At 43.8% G+C, this 19038-nt stretch overlaps 1 protein-coding gene across 5 annotated transcripts in view; it reads left to right on the top strand.

Annotated features, from left to right (window-relative positions):
• Positions 1-19038, top strand: part of ARIH2 (ariadne RBR E3 ubiquitin protein ligase 2) — a 155751-nt gene continuing 136713 nt past the window's right edge. Inside the window, exons 1-7 of one of the 5 annotated variants that reach the window (XM_085899761.1) lie at positions 1-125; positions 1343-1448; positions 6276-6431; positions 12064-12131; positions 12650-12704; positions 12831-12999; positions 17082-17203. In XM_085899761.1, the coding sequence (XP_085755887.1) occupies positions 1377-1448; positions 6276-6431; positions 12064-12131; positions 12650-12704; positions 12831-12999; positions 17082-17203 (642 nt within the window). In that variant the 5' untranslated portion in view covers positions 1-125; positions 1343-1376. Of the gene's footprint in view, positions 306-702; positions 1120-1342; positions 1449-6275; positions 6432-12063; positions 12132-12649; positions 12705-12830; positions 13000-17081; positions 17204-19038 lie in introns of those variants that run through there. The other 4 variants (XM_085899763.1, XM_085899760.1, XM_085899762.1 and 1 more) reach the window with 4 other exon arrangements.

Genomic DNA, 19038 nt, shown 5'->3' with positions numbered 1-19038 from the left:
TGACGTCACGCCGCAAGGCGTTTTTTTTTTCCCCCCCTGAGCATGCCGGGAAAATTCGACGTTCGGCCAATGGCATCGCGCGTTCTTACCGGGTGGAAGACGGCACCAGCAGCAACATAAGAATAGTAAACGCGAGTCGTCGAAACAGTTCGGCGGGCTTTTTTTATTTTTTTTATTTTTTACCTCAGAGTGTGTTTGCCTTTACCTCACGCGCTTGTCGCGGGATCGTTGTGCCATTAAGTTCCCGTTTTATTCGCGCACAGTCTTTGTGAGCAAGGCCCGAGCGGGCCCGCCGGAGGCCCGAGGTTCGTGCCAGTGCTTGGCCCGACTCGCTCATCTTGGTGGAGGATTGTTTATATGTGTATTTAGCGGATACGAAGCCCGAACGGTGTCGTGACGAGGCCTTGTTTCTAGGCTTTCGCTTCAGCCTTTCGTGTTCGGTCATGGTGAAGCTGTTGCAGGTCACGTGACGTGTGTGTGTGTGTGTGTGTGTGTGTGTGTGTGTGTGTGTGTGTGTGTGTGTGTGTGTGTGTGTGTGTGTGTGTGTGTGTGTGTGTGTGTGTGTGTGTGTTACCCTGTTTGGTGTAACTTGAACGAGAGAGAGAGGGGAGAGAGAGGGGAGAGGAGGGGGGGGGGAGAGAGAGGGGAGAGGAGGGGGGGGGGGAGAGGAGAGAGGAGAGAGGGCCCTAAGGCTAAAAGTGCGCACGCACAGCCTGGGTTCGAATCCCGACCCAGCTATAAACTGCCGTCCTAGTGTTTCACAGGCAGGGTGATTCATCAACGTGTGTGTGTGTGTCATCCCTCGAATGGACGTTAAGCCGGGTGTCCCGTCTGGCAACATTCGTTGGTGGACCTTAAAGACCCCCCCCCCCCCACGGTGGTGTCCTTTGCGAAGAGTAAGCGAGCTATCACCGGCACCCTGTACAAATTACAAGTTCCTGCCCTGCCTCTGACTCTTTCAGAAGGCAATGGCGAACTAGCCAGTAAAACCTGTGCCAAGAAACTGCTTTACAACAGCATCAAGGCTCTTTTTTTTTTTAAACACGATGGCACGTGTCATCATGGACCCGATCGAAGATGCTCAGAGTACACCGAGTGCCGGGGATACATTGACCGTGGGTCTGTAATTGAGGCTGCTCATGATCTATGAATTGAATGTCTGTCTGTCTGTCTGTCTGTCTGTCTGTCTGTCTGTCCACTTTAGATTTGGCGTATTGCTTCAACAAAACTACTGGCGTGATGAGACCCATGATTCCTCAGAAATGTGCTTTTCGTTTCATCTGTATATAGCCCAGCGGTTTGTGTATGTCGGGTGAGCCGGATGTGTCCTGTGTTTGTGCAGGATTACCCTGAGATTATTGGAGCAACAGGGGATCATGAACAACCAGACCGAGGATATGAGTGATGATGGAGATGTTGATGATGACTGCTCTGATTACGACGGCCAGGTCACTACTTGAGCAAGGGAAAATGTTTGGTCCATCCTTCGTCTTCTTGTTTTTTTCTGCACTTCAAGCCCGCCACATACTATCGACGCAGCGCAACAGGGACAGTCCGTGAGAGTTCTTGATAGTCGTGTAATGTGCGGTGGTTGATGACTGTCATCAGCAATGTTTTCGGGAGCGTCGGCGATCATCGTAAACGTAGGACACGTTCAACTTTTGTGATTAGTCGGCAACAGTCACGCATCTTCGTGTAGTGTCTGGCGGTCTTCAGCGATCACCGACACGGCGCAATGTATTGACCAATTAAACTTCAGCTTTCAGTGACTTCCGGCTGTAGTGTCAATATGGTAGACTTTTTGGTGCAGAGAGAGAGGCACCCGGCTCGTACATTTGTTGCAGCATCACACCTGCCTGTAATAAATCCCTCGTTACCTCCTCCGCCGAAGGTGAAGGAAATTATGTTTTCACCCCTCTCTGTCTGTCGGTTTGTTTGTTTCTCTGTTTGTGTGCAGGATATCTCAAAAAAAGTTGTGGACGGATCCAGATTAAATTTGGTGGGCACGTTGGGTGTGTGACGAGGATGAACTGATTCAATTTTTGTGAAGATCCGCATCCGACGTCTAGAATTTTTTTTTTAAAAGTGATTCTTCACCATTGAGAGATGGGCCAAAAACGATACGTAGCACGGTATCTCAAAAAGTTGTGGATGGATTCGGACGAAACTTGGTGGACACTTTGGGTGTGTGACAAGGAAGAAATGGTTCGATTTTGGTGAAGGTCCGGATCTGGATACGAGCTTTATTTAATTTTCAAAGTGATTCTTCAGCATTGAGAGATGGGGCCAAAAACGATGTACAGCATGATATTTCAAAAATGTATTGGGCCCGATATGTTGTCGTGGATCAGGCATTGCGTGGCGGAGGTATGCGCTCCACCGAGTGCCCTTCTAGTTTTAAAATAAATCTTTTGTTAAAGGGGAGGAACGCAAACACAAATTTTTTTCTATAAATCATTTGAAAATCATTAATCATGGTCTGATTTGAAGAGAAATTTTTTTTTTGAATTTTTTGCCAATTACAAAGTGCCGAAAAAAGCCTGAGAGAGGTGATTGTTTTTCTTTAGTGACGTCACACCTTGAACCCACCTTGATCCAAATGGCGGCTTACGTAGAGAAACGGTGTATTTCAATCTCGTGTTCCGATACTGATTCCTCTGTCATTAGCAACTCTGAAGGTTTTCAGCATGTTGAGACTGATCAGTGGGATTTTGTAGGAAGTATTGGAGACCAAATTAGTGATGGAAACACTTTTGGGGGAATTATGGAGAATTATCGTTTTGAGCCTTGTGCGAGCGATTCAGACGAAGATGGCGACAATGGAGGTGTTAGTGAAGATAAAAACACCGGTCGCATGTTCACTACAGATTGGTAGGTTTTGTTTTTCCGTTCAAGTGACAATTCATAAGGGATTGCGTATTAATTGATAAATTGGTTATATTATTCCAGCAGAGGCAGACACCACTCGTACACAGCCCAGACATGACTCGAAACCGTCGAAAAAATTGGCGACGAATGCTTTGTCCCACCATCGCAGGCTGACCAGGTGTCTTTTACGTTACGAGATCGTCCCATTTCATACTTTCCCGGGACGCCATTTGTGTCTGTTCATGTCATGTCCTTGCTGTCAGCAAACTTAGGGTGTTTCGGCCATTGGTGTAGCATGAAACCATCTCGGTTTGTATTACTGCAACCACCAAAGACTCGTCGACTCAGCATATTTGTGGGAAATCCAAAATGATTCGTGGTTTGATATAAATCGTACAGCAATGAAACCTGTGGATAAAACAAATCTGGCGGTCGACTTCCAGTTGTGACGTCACTGCGAAGTTTGATGATGAAGAAGAAGATTTCGACTTTTATTCGCAAAATTACAGACTTTATAAATCGGAAAAAAGACACATCATATCTATTTTGTAGGGTATCGAGGGATAGATTAGCGTCAAGGTGGTCTGTGCGTTTGGGTGCCCCTTTAAGTTAAGGCCCGGTCACACCTTGACGTTTTAGCCAACGTATGCCGATTTTTGAATTTTTTTTCTAAAACGCTGGCACACGTTGAATACGTTATGGGTAAGTTTTGATAACATTGAGAGCACGCTGAAAAACACTGCCATACGTCGTTGTACGTTGGCTTTAAACGTTGTACTTTTTGGTTGTCCTTAAATTTTTTTCATGCTTGAAATTTCACGACGTATGCCGGCGTATGACTCACACGTTCCGCTACGCTGGCCACAAGTTGTATGCACGGTCTGCGATCGTTGACAGACGTCAACACATGCTACTTGTAAGTTAATCATAAGTTGAGACACGCCGAGGTAATGTTTAGCGTACCCGAAACTTATTTCTAACCTATGATTAACGTGTTGTTGGCACGTTACGCGATCGTTGCCACACATCGACAGACGTTACTTTTAAGTTACTCATAGGCTGAAAGACGTCGGTATAACGGATCGTCCTTGCGTCAGCGGCCACGGCCACGGCCAGGACACTTATTTGCAGCATTCTTCAAACTTTTCTTCGGCATGACGAGGATGTTCACACTTCGATGTCTAGCTTGGCTATGATTCCAATTGTCCATCGGCAGCGTCTATTTAAAATAGTCAAGTTTGAGCGTTTTAACACGTTCAAAAGAAACGCTTCAAATTTCCAAACCCCAGCGTCAAAAAAAACAAAAAAAAAACAAAGGCGAGTGACAGCAATTTAAATCGTTCATTGTAAACAATGAAACTAGCTGAGTGGTACCGTTTAAAAGTCGTTGAGTGTAAAAAAATCCAATTGTTGAGCGCAAGCTCTACTTTCAATAGTGGGGTTTGAGCGATTTAGAACGTTCAATAGAAACGATTAAAATTTCCAAACCCCAGCGTCAAAAAACAAAGGCGAGTGACAGCAATTTAAATCGTTCATTGTAAACAATGAAACTAGCTGAGTGGTACCGTTTAAAAGTCGTTGAGTGTAAAAAAAATCCAATTGTTGAGCACAAGCGTCTACTATCAATAGTGGAGATGCAGCCATTTAAATCGTTGAGTGGCAGCCTATGAACCCACCCGTGGACACGCGGACGCAAGGACGATCCATCATAACCCACACCCTCCCCCTCACACCCACCTACTACTGCCAACATGAACAAACTAATACTAATACTAATACTGATACTGATACTGATACTGTTACTGCTGACATGGACATCGACTCAAAAAGGAACTCGAAAACACTGTTGGGTTCCCCTTTTATGAGCAGCATTTTTATATACCAATTCCCAAAACCGCTGGGAACACGTCTTTATATGGCAGTTGTAACCTAGAAACACATTCATTTTTTTTTTTTTTTTGTCGACCGGAAGACGTCATTGGAATACGTCTACATACGTCGATGTGTGTTGGGACTACGTAAAGAATTGGTTCAAAGCACGTCAAACATAAGTTAGAAATAAGTTTCGCGTAAAAAAGACATTACCGCGACGTGTTTCGACTTATGAGTAGCTTATAAGTAGCCTTTGTGGACGTGTGTAAGCGTCCGCATATCGTGTGTAAAACTTATCCCCATCGCATGCGGAACGTGTGTCATACACCGAGTACGTCGTAAAATTTTGAACATGTTTAAAATTTCTTGATGTACTCTACTTACTACGACGTATGATAGCGTACTTTAGCGTTCTACTCACGTATACCAAACTTACTCATACCGTATTTGACGTGCCCCCAATGTTTTAGACACATTTTTCTTAGGTCGGCATACGCTGGCAATATCGCCAAGGTGTGACCGCGATGTTGTCACTTCCATTTCTACGGCAGTTATGATTCGAATCGTTGTGCGTCAGCCTTTTAATAGGCTACGTCACGACATCGTCGGCGATGCGTGCAACGCGCTATGCCTAAGTTAGACTATCGTTGGGCATAGGTTGTGTAGGCCGACAACAGGTTCAGCATTCGTTGGTATAAGTTATCTATAACACAACGAAACGTTCTGTGTCCATTACTAATATGTTATGCATACGACCAACTCGTTATGAATACGTCCGAATCTTTAAAAAAAAACATCAAAAGTTCAACGTCAGCCAGCGTTTTACATACATTTTAATACGTTGCCATCGCTGGCTAAAACGTCAAGGTGTGACCGGCCCTTTAGCACAACAGCGCTCATCTTCTGCAGCAAATACCAACAGCAAGTCACTGAACGCTCCCTGAGCCAGCCTTTTCTCAGCCCAGGGCTGAGAAAATTTAAAATAATTTTAAAAAGGGCTTTACCCAGTAACACCTCTTTCTCCTGGCACATCGTCGCTGACATTCCAGCACGAGTGCTAAAGCAGCAATGCTCAGACTTTTCATCGTCCTTCTTCTCTCCCTGCATTTCTTTTCTTTTATTGTCTTCATTGCCATTTCACCCCCCCCCCCAACAATATTGTCATTAACAGTCTCGTAGTGTGCGGTAGTCATCGACGGTCTACGACAAAACGAGATTGTACAAGATTAATCCCCGACAGTGTTGTTGCGTTGCATCGGCGAACATCGGCTAGTATGTGGCGGGCTTTGTTGAAATTTTTTTTTCTCTTGGTGTCTTTAAAGCTGATTATTTATTAAACTTGCAGAGTCATTACTGTATTATTACGCACTTTGACAAAATTGTATCTCAGACTCTCGTTGGTCGTTTGGTCACATGTTGCACAAGTGTTTGCGTACTTTCTGTGCTGCACTATTCCGTTCAGCCAAAAGATAGACGAGTCAGTCCTGCTTTTCTCTTTTTGTTCTTTCTTCCATCGTTTAATGTTTGCTAATAAGGTGGACATTCAACACTACTACCAAGATGCGGACAGGGATGTGGAGGAGGCAGATAAAGAGTTTGATCCCGAGGAGTACCATTTTGTCTGCTTGTCACGTCGTGAAGCCGAGCGACTCCTGCATAAGCATGAAATGGAGGCGGCAGCGCTTCTTGAGGCAAGCATGTACATGTGAATACCACCAGTATCAAATTCACTTTGCTCGGTTCTTCACGTATTAGACAGTGAGTACTTTGTGCTATTCTTTGGGTTTTACAGTTAATTCAGTGAAACCCCAATGATTGAATGCCAATTGACTATCGATGTTGTTGTTTTTTTTATTTAATCCCCATAGGGAAACGTACCCTTAATTACTGTCTGCACTTAATTAAAACCGAGGACATTTACACTTGGACTTATTTTATTGACCATGTTCTTTTGTTAACGAAAGCGATGTCTGCTGTGGATAATTATTCCGTGTTCTTAACTAGCAAGTTTATTCCCTGCCAATACTCCTTTGGGCTTCTGACGTCTCTACTCACCAGAATCAACATAGAGCAGAGCCATAGCAATGAAAAATAAACCTGAGACGTGCTTGATCAGCACGGTTAAATTTGCACCCCGTTTTTTGGAGTGCGCTGATGTCATGGCAGCACTTTCACGCACCCATCCCCCATGTAACAGAAGGGGCGTTTTGTGTTTTTTTTTAATATAAATTTTTTGCCATTTGAGATGTCATTTTCAACAAAGAGAGAATGGAGAGAATAATTAAGAATTCGTTCAAAACGTGAAAGGGTAAATTCATAGTACAGCAGGCCCTCCCTGTACGTGTGTTTCCACATCGCAGTTTTGCTCTCGGTTGAATTATTGTGGTAAAATGTGCCGATCGCAGCACGAGTCCCTCGCTCTTTCATGGTCTGGCATGGAGGAATTACACAACCGCGTCTCCTCGCTGCCCTCCATTGCAAACTCGGTTGCTATTTTGATATCATACCACACTGATATTAGTTTTCGGTAGTCTTTTATTTGCGGGGTGTTCATGACAGTGACTAGTTATGAAGAAGAATAATTACGTGGGGCTTTAGTGAAATGTGGCAAATGAAACATAAAATGTTATTAAAAGCTTTTAATGTAAGAAGCAAATTAATTGAATCATGAGGAATGTTGGTTCAATTGGGAGGTAATGAGAAAGGAGGAAATGAAGAATGAACCCAGGAAGTAAATATGAGGCAGAATGAGTTCATAATATACACACACACACACACACACACACACACACACACACACACACCCACACGCCCACGCACACCCCCCCACACACACACACACACACACACCCACACACACACACACACACACACACACACACACACACACACACACACACACACACACACACACACACACACACACACACACACACACACTGGGGAGAACAAGTATTTGATACACTGCCGATTTTGCAGGTTTTCCCACTGACAAAGCACGTAGAGGTCTGTAATTTTTACCATAGGTACACTTCAACTGTGAAAGACGGAATCTAAAACAAAAATCCTGAAAATCACATTGTATGATTTTAAAATAATTAATTTGCATTTTATTGCATAAAATAAGTATTAGATACATCGGAAAAACAGAACTTAATATTTGGTACAGAAACCTTTGTTTGCAATTACTGCGATCAGACGTTCCCTGTAGTTCTTAACCAGGTTTGCACAGACTGCAGCAGGGATTTTGGCCCACTCCTCCATACAGATCTTCTCCAGATCCTTCAGGTTTCGGGGCTGTCACTGGGCAACACAGACTTTCAGCTCCCTCCAAAGATTTTCTATTGGGTTCACATCTGGAGATTGGCTAGGCCACTCCAGGACCTTGGGATGCTTCTTACGGAGCCACTCCTTAGTTGCCCTGGCTGTGTGTTTCGGGTCGTTGTCATGCTGGAAGACCCAGCCACGCCCCCATCTTCAATGCTCTTGTTGAGGGAAGGAGGTTGTTGGCCAAGATCTCGTGATACATGGCCCCATCCATCCTCCCCTCAATACGGTGCAGTCGTCCTGTCCCCTTTGCAAAAAGCATCCCCAAAGAATGATGTTTCCACCTCCATGCTTCACGGTTGGGATGGTGTTCTTGGGTTGTACTCATCCTTCTTCTTCCTCCAAACACGGCGAGTGGAGTTTAAACCAAAAAGCTCTATTTTGGTCTCATCAGACCACATGACCTTCTCCCATTCCTCCTCTGGATCATCCAGATGGTCATTGGCAAACTTCAGACGGGCCTGGACATGCGCTGGCTTGAGCAGAGGGACCTTGCATGCGCTGCAGGATTTTAATCCATGACGGCGTAGTGTGTTACTTATGGTTTTCTTTGATACTGTGGTCCCAGCTCTCTTCAGGTCATTGACCAGGTCCTGCCGTGTAGTTCTGGGCTGATCCCTCACATTTCTCATGATCATTGAGGCTCCACGAGGTGAGATCTTGCATGGAGCCCCAGACCGAGGGAGATTGACTGTTATCTTGAACTTCTTCCATTTTCTAATCATTGCGCCAACAGTTGTTGCCTTCTCACCAAGCTGCTTGCTTATTGTCCTGTAACCAATCCCAGCCTTGTGCAAGTCTACAATTTTGTCCCTGATGTCCTTAGACAGCTCTCTGGTCTTGCCCATTATGGAGAGGTTGGAGTCTGAATGATTGAGTGTGGACAGCTGTCTTTTATGCAGATAACGAGTTCAAACAGGTGCAGTTAATACAGGTAATGAGTGGAGAATGGGAGTGCTTCTTAAAGACAAAACGAACAGGTCTGTGAGAGCTGGAATTTTTACTGGTTGGTCGGTGATCAAATACTTATTTCATGCAATAAAATGCAAATTAATTATTTAAAAATCATACAATGTGATTTTCAGGATTTTTGTTTTAGATTCCGTCTTTCACAGTTGAAGTGTATCTATGATAAAAATTACAGACCTCTACGTGCTTTGTAAGTGGGGAAACCTGCAAAATCGGCAGTGTATCAAATACTTGTTTTCCCCACCTTGTGTATGTATGTATGTGTGTATATATATATATATATATATATATATATATATATATATATATATATATATATATATATATATATATATATAAAAATAATATGAGCCTGGTGTTGGCGCAGTGGTTAGGGCTGTGGCTTGGGATCCAAAAGGTCCTGAGTTCAAGCTCCGTTGGGCCTCTGAATGAATACACCAGGGGGTTGACTCAGCCTGTCATCCTTCCAAGGTCGGCGAAGTGAGTACCAGTATACTGGGCCGGTGTATTCCCCGGTTAAAATAGGTGTACCATATTCCTGTGTCGTAAGAGGCGACCAGGGTTGCGTCAGGAAGGGCATCCGGCGTAAAACATGTGCCAAATCACTATGCGGATCATACGGATGATCCGCTGTGGCGACCCCTAACGGGAGCAGTCGAAAGAAGAAGAAGAAGAAGATATATGTATGTATATATGTATGTATATATGTATGTATATATATATATATATTTATATATATTTTTTCAAGTGAAAATATTTGTCTGTTTTGAAGTGAGGAGGGGGAAATAAGATAAAGTTGAGGAGCGTGAACACTTGGGGATAAAGTTGAGGAGCGTGAACTCCCAAGAACACTTGGGAGAAAGCAAAATGAGGAACATATCTTGAGAGGTTTTCACTCGTCTTCATTGAGAGGTGTTTGAAATTCAATCATGAGATGGATGCTTTTTAAGGTCTATATAAGGATATGCAGAACAAGGCAAAGTGGCCAACCATCACCACCTCCTTCACAAAGTCTGACGACCCTGACGACCTTAAGCCAGAGACATTGACGTCCTCTCAACCTTGCACGCTATCATCATCATCATGATGATGTACAATTTGAGTGTTTTTTTTTCTTTTCTCTTTACTGATGTTATTTAGGCAAAAAAGTCAATACATTTTGTAATTGGGTCCCCTATCTCTATTTTGGGTAAACGTTGGGTTTTTCTAGAATGTGGAAGGTCTGCTGTAACTATAAATAGCCATGATGAGCTCGTCCACAGAACAGCTGCATGAGCCATGGGGTTTATTTTTATTCCCCCCACCCCCCCTTGGAGATTAATTCCAAGAATGCGGTTGCTAGTGGGAAAGCACTCTTGCATGGAGGCCCCTTCCTTTAAACTATTTGTTTCTCGGCAGGGAAAATGATCAAAAGTGTTCAGGGTTTCTTTGGTAAATGCAGAGTGATGATTATGAGGAGGATGATAATAATGGCTGACACAAACCCATGAAATCACATGTGCGATATCTGGTTGAATATCACATACTTGGCTGAAATGTTTACAAAGGTATAGTGTTTGTCACTGTGGTTGAACTTGTGTGTAATGTATCAAGACAAAGCTCTTAATTTGTCTTGACCTGGTTCACTGCAGTCGGCCTAGACATTGGTAGAGCCGATGACTCATCCACCACGGTGCTGCAGTCCAAGAATAACTTGCTCCTGCTTTGAGATGATGCCAAGGTCAAAACGGAAAATTTTAAAACTCATCCATCATGAAGAGTGTGCGTGTGCATGTGTGCGTGTGTGCGTGCGTGCGTGCGTGCGTGCGTGCGTGCGTGCGCTGAACTTAGATATATTTATTTTTCTTTAACACTAGGTCAAGCTCACTTGCTCGTGTTGTACAAAGCGGATATTAAAAATAATAAAAATTGCCACCAGCGAGATTCAAACTTTGGAGCTGCAGTTCCACAGGCGTGCGAGTTAACCACTGAGCCACATGGTCAAACAACATTCAGTGTGAAGACAAAGTTTATACACAAAATGTATATCATATAATGTTGTCTGCACAAATGCAACATGGCTGTCTGAAAGGGGCAGAATGTGTGTTTTTTGCTGGAAAACACCCTCGAAACGAAAGTTTACAAAAGTCACAATACCGACGACAAATGCCGAACACACAAAGGTGGATTTGCAGTCAAATAAACGCACACGTCATTGCCACGAGCAGAAGCATGGACAAAGCCGGTCTCTTAGCATATTCATATATAGATAACGGTGCATAATGATAATGACTGACTGTGTGTCCAGCCCATAATTTTTTGTAATCGTTTGATCTTTCCGTAATCAAACTTTCAACAAATCTTTGTGATGAGAATATGGAGAAAATATTTAATAATGGAGTCAAAATGTCAAAAGGTAAAGTCACACTGAGTATCAGCCCGTCCACAACACGTCAAGGACAAAACGGCTTGTTTTTTTGTTGTTTGTTAAACCGCTTCCGTGTTTATTTAATTACCATTTTAGCTTTTGTTATCAAATCTTCAACAAAGCTTTATTATGAGAATATTGAGAACACAAATGAATAAAAAGTTCCATCGTTTTAATTTCGTTTTCATCAAGTTGAGTTTGAGTACAAAGTGGATGCAGATGGGCTTTGCGTTTTGAAATATTTTGTTGTTTATTTTTCTCCATAGAGGTAAGAGATTGCATTTGCTCATCCAGTATTACTTTTTGTATAGGCAGCATGTTGGTATGCTGTTTAAAAATAAAATTATGAAATCCATGATTTATCAATGACCTCGTGTTGCTCACAAATTCAATATTTTTCCCTGGTGTGCCTTTACAATGCTAAACTCATGAAATGGTTTTGCATACTCTGTACGGTTACAGTAATTTACCAACTATATGGCTGCTATGATCGCAGTCATAGTTGGTGAAACCTTCTCTAAATGAATGACCAAATAACCATAAAGAAGTTCGGAACTTCTCCACCGGAGTGTGTTGAGTGCTCCACCTGGTTCAAAAACTCAAGTTGTGGTTTCTCACAGGTTCAGCCTGACGTTGCCAAGCTGGTCCTTTGTCACTTTCACTGGCGTCTTTCAGAAATTGCTGACAGGTGAGGGTACCTGCCTTTGTACAGTTGCACTTTCAAAGGAGACATTGTTTAATAATGCCGAGCCTCGCATAAGGTATTTGTCGATGCGACTCCTTTCACACACCGACGGCACGATATTAATGTTGATCTTTCAGACACACACACACACACACACACACACACACACACACACACACACACACACACACACACACACACACACACACACACACACACACACACACACACACACACACACACACACACACACACACACACACCCCTCCCATTCCTAGGACAAATACCAATTTGGATAAATTTGTAGCAGCTTGTGTGCTATTTCTGCAATCATTCATCTCAATAGTTCTTTGCAGTGTTTAGGTCTGTACTCACCAAAGTCAATATGGAATAGATCCTCAGCAAATAGGTTCGACACTTTTTGCTCTCCCCTCTCCCCCCTCATTTTATGACTAAGGCTGGTTTAGTGCTTCTTATTATGTCAGTACTTTGGTGTGAAATTGTGTGCTTTGCTGTTACAGATGCAAATATGGCAGGAATAAGATACTCATCGACGCTTTTGTGAAGAATGGCACCGTGAGTACCTCCCAGAAGTGCAGAACTGGTCAGCTCGGTGAAAACCGAAATCGGCCTTTTAAACTTGAACTTGCCATTTTCTGACCACCACAATGCACGGCACATGATTGCTGAGTGATAATGTAGTTGTTCCATATGCTTTCTCAGACAGGACGTTCATCTGGCACGCAGTGTGCCGTGTGTCTGCAGTCAACACGTCTCGATCGTTTGTTCTCCCTCGCCTGCCAGCACGCCTTTTGCCGCCCATGCTGGGAGCAGCACTGTCAATTGCTGGTTCGTGATGGCTGTGGAGTAGGTGGGTATGCCTGTAGTTCAACACTTTTCCATTAAGTACCATTTGACACAAATAAGCAAGTTAGAAAGCCATGCCAGACTTCCATCAATTGGCACATTTCCACAAATATGGCTTTGGATTTTGTAATTAGTGATAAATCCACACGTGATAAAGCTGAATGTCTAAACTCGGTGTTTGCAGCTAAATCTTGTGTCCCAAACCCATCACTATCTCTACCCACTTTACCCAGTCGCACCCAACTGTCCCTGGACTCTGTATCCTTTTCTCCTGACAAGGTGGAGAGCTTGCTTTCAAACCTCGAGTCAGATTCTGCAACCGGTCCAGACGGCATCAGCCCACGTGTCCTCAAAGCCTGCTCTTCTGCTCTTGCTCACCCTCTCTCTGTTCTATTCACCCTCTCATTTTCCCAAGGTCATCTGCCATCTGCTTGGAAATCTGCTAACATCACTGCCCTGCATAAAAAAGGTGCAAAAACAGATCCCTGTAACTATAGACCAATCAGCCTTCTCCCAACCATCAGCAAGGTTATGGAATCCATCATCGCTTCAGACATGAAATCCTTCCTCTTCTCCAATGGCTTGATTTCCAATCATCAATTTGGTTTCAGACCAGGTCACTCTACCCTAGATATGCTGCTACTGCTCTCCCATCAATGGATGGAGGTCCTCAATGCCAGACAGGAAATCCGAGCCGTATCCCTGGACATATCACGTGCTTTTGACACAGTCTGGCACCCTGCCCTACTCACCAAACTCTCTGCCCATGGTATTCAAGGCCATCTCCACTCATGGCTCGCAGACTTCCTCTCCTGTCGCAGTCAACGTGTGGCCCTAAATGGAGTTCTTTCATCCCCTCTTCCTGTGCAGGCTGGAGTTCCTCAAGGTAGCGTTCTGGGCCCTGTTCTTTTTCTGGTTTTCATCAATGATCTCTCGGACTCTCTGGAAAATCCTCTATTTCTCTTTGCCGATGACTCAACCCTCTGCCGTACCATCTGTCATCCCTCAGACCGGCAAGCAGCAGCTTCTTCGCTCACTGCAGATCTGGATAAAATCACAAACTGGTCCAACACGTGGAACATGTCTTTCAATCCAGACAAATCTCACACTCTCACTATGTCTCTTCGAAAGGACCGTTTACAAAACCCCCCATCCACTTTCTCAACAATCCTCTGGAAGAAGTCTTTTCTTTCAAGCTTCTGGGTCTCACTATCTGCCATGACCTTTCCTGGGAAAGTCACATTTCCAACCTCGCCTCAAAAGCCAGTCGCCGACTGGGAATCCTCCGTCGTGCAAAGTCCTTCCTCGGCCCTCTTGAGCTCCTGACCACTTACAAAGCTTTTGTCCGTAGCCTGATGGAGTACTGCTCTCCCCTCTGGGCTGGTGCTCCTGCCTCCCACCTTTCTCGACTTCACGCTGTCGAAACCAGGGCTTTTAAGATCATTGGCATCTCCCGCAATGAAGCTGAGTCTTTGGGCCTCTCACTCAATCACCGCAGGTTGGTCGGTGGTCTTTCTGTCTTCTACCGACTCCTCTCCAGCCTTGCCCCCCCTGCTCTATCTGCGATTTGTCCCAACCACATTTCCACAGGGCGCTCAAGGTCCGCCAACAACCCCCTTCTGGTAAAACTACCAAAATCACGAATCACTGCTCATCTTCACTCTTTCATTCCTCTTTTTTCCCGCCTTTGGAATAAACTTCCTCACTCTATTCTTTCCCATTCTTCCCTTCAGGCTTTCAAAACAGCTGTTCACCACCACCTCTTATCTTCCCCCATCCAAATCCTCGATCTTTTCTACCCCCGATAATCCACCCAAGCCCACTTCCTTCAATTCTCCTGCTTTCCTTCCTGAAAGTCCCTTTAATGTCCATCTTCCCCTCGCCATGTTCCCCGTCCCATCCCCATCCCTCTCCCTTCCACAGTTCACCTGTGTCTGTTCCCCAATGTTTTGTCCCTTCCACTCCCGCCCCTCTTGTCTCATGCCTCCTTGCTGTGAGTTGTGTGTTAGCTCTCATACGAGCCTCGACCAAGGTATACAAAAAAAAAAAAAAAAATTCTTGTTTGTTTAACCCTTCTGTTATCACCACGCTTTTTGAAAAAACAATTAGCAATCACTACTACCTTTCAAACTTTAATACCCTTTAATAAGAACCCATCACAATGATTTAAAAGAAACACTCAATGACTTTAAAACTCCCCACAGTAATACATGCCACGTTCAATGCTTTTAAAACTCCCCCAAAGTTACACACACATGTTTCAATGCTGTTTTTAATGCTCTCACAACTCTTCGTTGAGCAACTTATCTCCAGTACCCCCTTTAACTCCTTCTCCCATGCATTTTAATACAGCACTTCAGCAGGATACGAGTTGGTCTCAAAGTTGGTTGCTTTCACATTCAAAGAAGGCTCTGTTGCTCCGGTTGGAGCATGAGGTCCCGTGAAGTGACATCCAACTGGACAGCCGCATTGCGAGTCCCCAGAGGGTGATTTTTTTTTTTTTCCCTTCCAACAAAGTAAGCAGTTGAATTTGTGTCCACTACTCGCAGTTAGGGATCACGCTGCGCCCAGGGACGCCTTGGGAGGAGGATGAGCTTGGCCTTTTTGTCGATGTGCCCAGAGAGGGTTCGTCTGCTTGTATGTCAGCTCTGTGACACCGGCAAAATTGTATTGGTTCCTCGTGAACTCAACGGTCCACCGGCAGGATTTACCCACATCCGCAAAGATGCAATGGGTTTGGCTCGCGACTGTGGTCGATGTGCACACTCTGTTGTAGTGCACCCGCAGTCGTCGCAGCCCGACCCACGCCGTTCACAGAGCTCACTTTCACAAAACGAACTTGACAGCATACCACCGCTCAAAGTGCCAATCACTCTGCTGGAGCTGGCTTCTGGTTCACATCGTAGTTCCTCCTCTCGAATGGCTCGCTGCTCGCCCTTATATTGTGCTGAACACAAGGTCAATTTGAAAGTCTGCATTCCATGTCTGCCCAAAGGCTTGACCATCGGTCCGGATCAAAATGTCCCATAATAATTCCTTTTCCCAGTTCGTTTCCCTTTCATACAGAAATATAGTTATCAGGTTATTGAAACATTTTATCTTGAACAAAGCCGTCTGCAAAGTAATGCTGGCATTCCAGCCCTCTATTGAGCTCCACATATGCAGGCTGCACTTTCACACACTGACTACGATACTTGTTTCATTTAAGTTGCCTTTTCCACAGAACACCTTAGCATTTCCAATCATGTATTATTACTGATCTGCACAGGATCCATAATTATATTACTGGTGTGGTGTATTACTGATCCATAATAGTACCATCTATTGGATCGTGGAAGAGCAAGGTAAATGGGGGTAAAATGGCATCGTACAGATGTGGTCAATAGCACAGGTGGATGCAATGGGCAAAGAGAATGAACGAACAGGAAAAAAGAGAAGTGCGAAGGAAACACGGTAACTTGCAAGTAAAATTTGGTTTAATGGACGTGTTTGGTAGGGTTAATGGGGTGTGGCATGAGATAGTGGTATATTGCCAGCTTGAATCCCTTGTGGGAAGAGCAGAATTGAACTGTTTCCGAAGGTGGGTTATTTATATTATTTATTTGTGCTTCCTCCCCTCCCCTCACCCACCCACAATCCCGCAAATTTATAATGGCCTGTTTGATTAAAGATTAGTGTTGTCGTGAAAGATTAGTGGCAATGTATTTCACCAGATAGAGCGTATCCATGAATCGAGCAATTCAAACCCCTTGCTACCCATCTGGATACTTTTCACATTGAGCGGATGTTTCTATTCAGTGCATTTTGGAGCCATTGCTGTGATTGATTAGACCAGGTCAGTTCTACTCTAACAGACCCGTGGCACGGAGATAGCCGATCGATCTCCCAGGATTGCCACAGAGGTCCCAAACGTCTCGGATGCTGTGCTCTTGCCTTCGTGCAGCCACTGCCGTGCTGCAGTCTTCCACAATGTGTTTTGTAGTGTGTGACGTGGCCTGGCAGAGGTCGCAGGTGTCGTCAATGGCATTATCGAGTCTATGTTTGTTTGGAGCCTCTGTTTAATGCCATGGTGATTCTTCTGTGCAGACGTTACCTGCATGGCTCAGGACTGCTTTGTACGTGCACCAGAAACCTTTGTGTTGCCTCTTCTCGGGGAGGACGAGCTCAGGGAGAAGTACCAAAAGTTCCTCCTGCGTGATTACATTGAGGTGAGATCTAACAGTTTGCTCACCGCACTCAAGCAAAGGTCTTTCTAACTGGGCTTTATGTTTTTTTGCACAACATGTATGTGGTAGATCGTGAAAATGTATACCTTTGTTGCATTTAGTACGTAAGAATCCATCTATTTGTTACCTGTGCATATGTAGCTATAAATCGCTCTCCTGAATTTTTTTTTTTTTAATGAGGGCGATTGCATTTACTCAAGTAAACTACGGTGCTTACATAGCCCATGTTACTGTTTCACAATTGTTCTTTAGTATGCGTAACAATGCGCATTCTCCATTTATCATATCATGACTCCGCTTGTAATTGGAAGCACGCTCACTCGATGAGAAGCAAACAGTAGAGCATGATGTAATGACATGGGCGCTGATGCCATCTGGGCCTATCGTCAAAGCAGGTTAAGGCCGCACAGAACTTGCTCTATCTTCTTGGGTGAGAAGGACGCCTAATTACCTCCACCACCGAAGGTGGAAGGAGGTTATTTTCACCCCTGTCGGTCTGTTTGTTTGTGTGCAGGATATCAAAAAGTTGTGGATGGATTCGGATGAAATTTGGTGGAGAGGTTAGGTGTGTGACATGGACGAACTGATTCCATTTTGGTGAAGATCCGGATCCGGCTACTTGAATTTTTTAAAGTGATTCTTCACCATTGAGAGACAGGACCAAAAACAATGTATAGCACGATTTCTCAAAAAGTTGTGGATGTATTCGGACGAAACCTGGTGGATACGTTGGGTGTGTGACGAGGAAGAATTGGTTCAATTTTGGTGAAGATCCGAATCTCGATATGATAATTTTTAAGTGATTCATCACCATTGAGAGATCGTGCTAAACCGATATACAGGTGTACCTCACTTAGCATTGTAGATGCATTCCAGAAGAACACGATGTTAAACGGGGTCTAATTTCTCAGACTTGCATGTATTATTGGGTAGATGCGTTCTTTCGATGTTATAATTATAATTATAACTTCCATTCGCATCGTCGATAACATAATGTGGTTTAATATGCAGTAGGGTCATTCCATGTCAAATCATCAAAGAATCTGCCGTCATCTCTCAGATTTTTGTAAAACTTTGGGAACCAATTGGGACCCATGAAAAACGGCAAGAACTCAAATATTTTTGCTAACAGCCTCTTAATTAGTGAGATACAGACTAACAAACTTTGGACTAATTAGCACGACGTCGCGAATTCAAATAGCCATATCTCTAAAAGTATAACACCTAAAGAGCTGGTTTTGGTGTCATTTTAAAGGTATTTTCATGCCCTATGAATTTGTCTGGGCAACATTTTCCTACCTCCAACCACAAAAAAGTTATCACAAAATATAAACTTCAATCGTGAATCCCCAAAAAATGTATCCTTCAAATTTCCTCAAATTCATCCCAGAGGTACCTTATGATGTCAAGAAGTGTCCACATAAGTTTTGTGATGGGCACTCCGATGGTTTCTGAGATAATGTACATGTACGTATGGCATATAGGTTCGAAAATCAGCATTTGTAATGTATTGTACAATCATTCTAACCTAGCCATGACAGGGAACACAGGGAACGACCATCAATTGCTTTGAAGTATCATATACTTTCATTTTCAACTGGGCCTGAGGGGAAGAAACAAGTGCTGCTGTTGCTGCATTGAAGAGGAAATTGAAAGCCTAAGTCAGGTTAGTGAACACTGTGTACATGAACTCACTTATTGATTGTATAATACATAACGAATGCTGATTTTCGAACCTATATGCCATACGTACATGTACATTATTGCTCATATCTCAGAAACTATGGGAGTGCCCATCACAAAATTTATGTGGAAGC

This window comes from Eptatretus burgeri, chromosome 10 (assembly GCF_056783735.1).
Source record: "Eptatretus burgeri isolate ZD-2024b chromosome 10, Ebu_testis_v1, whole genome shotgun sequence".
NCBI classification, from domain to species: Eukaryota; Metazoa; Chordata; class Myxini; order Myxiniformes; family Myxinidae; genus Eptatretus; species Eptatretus burgeri.
Note: the sequence above shows the minus strand (reverse complement) of the source record. Positions and strands in the feature narration are given on the sequence as shown.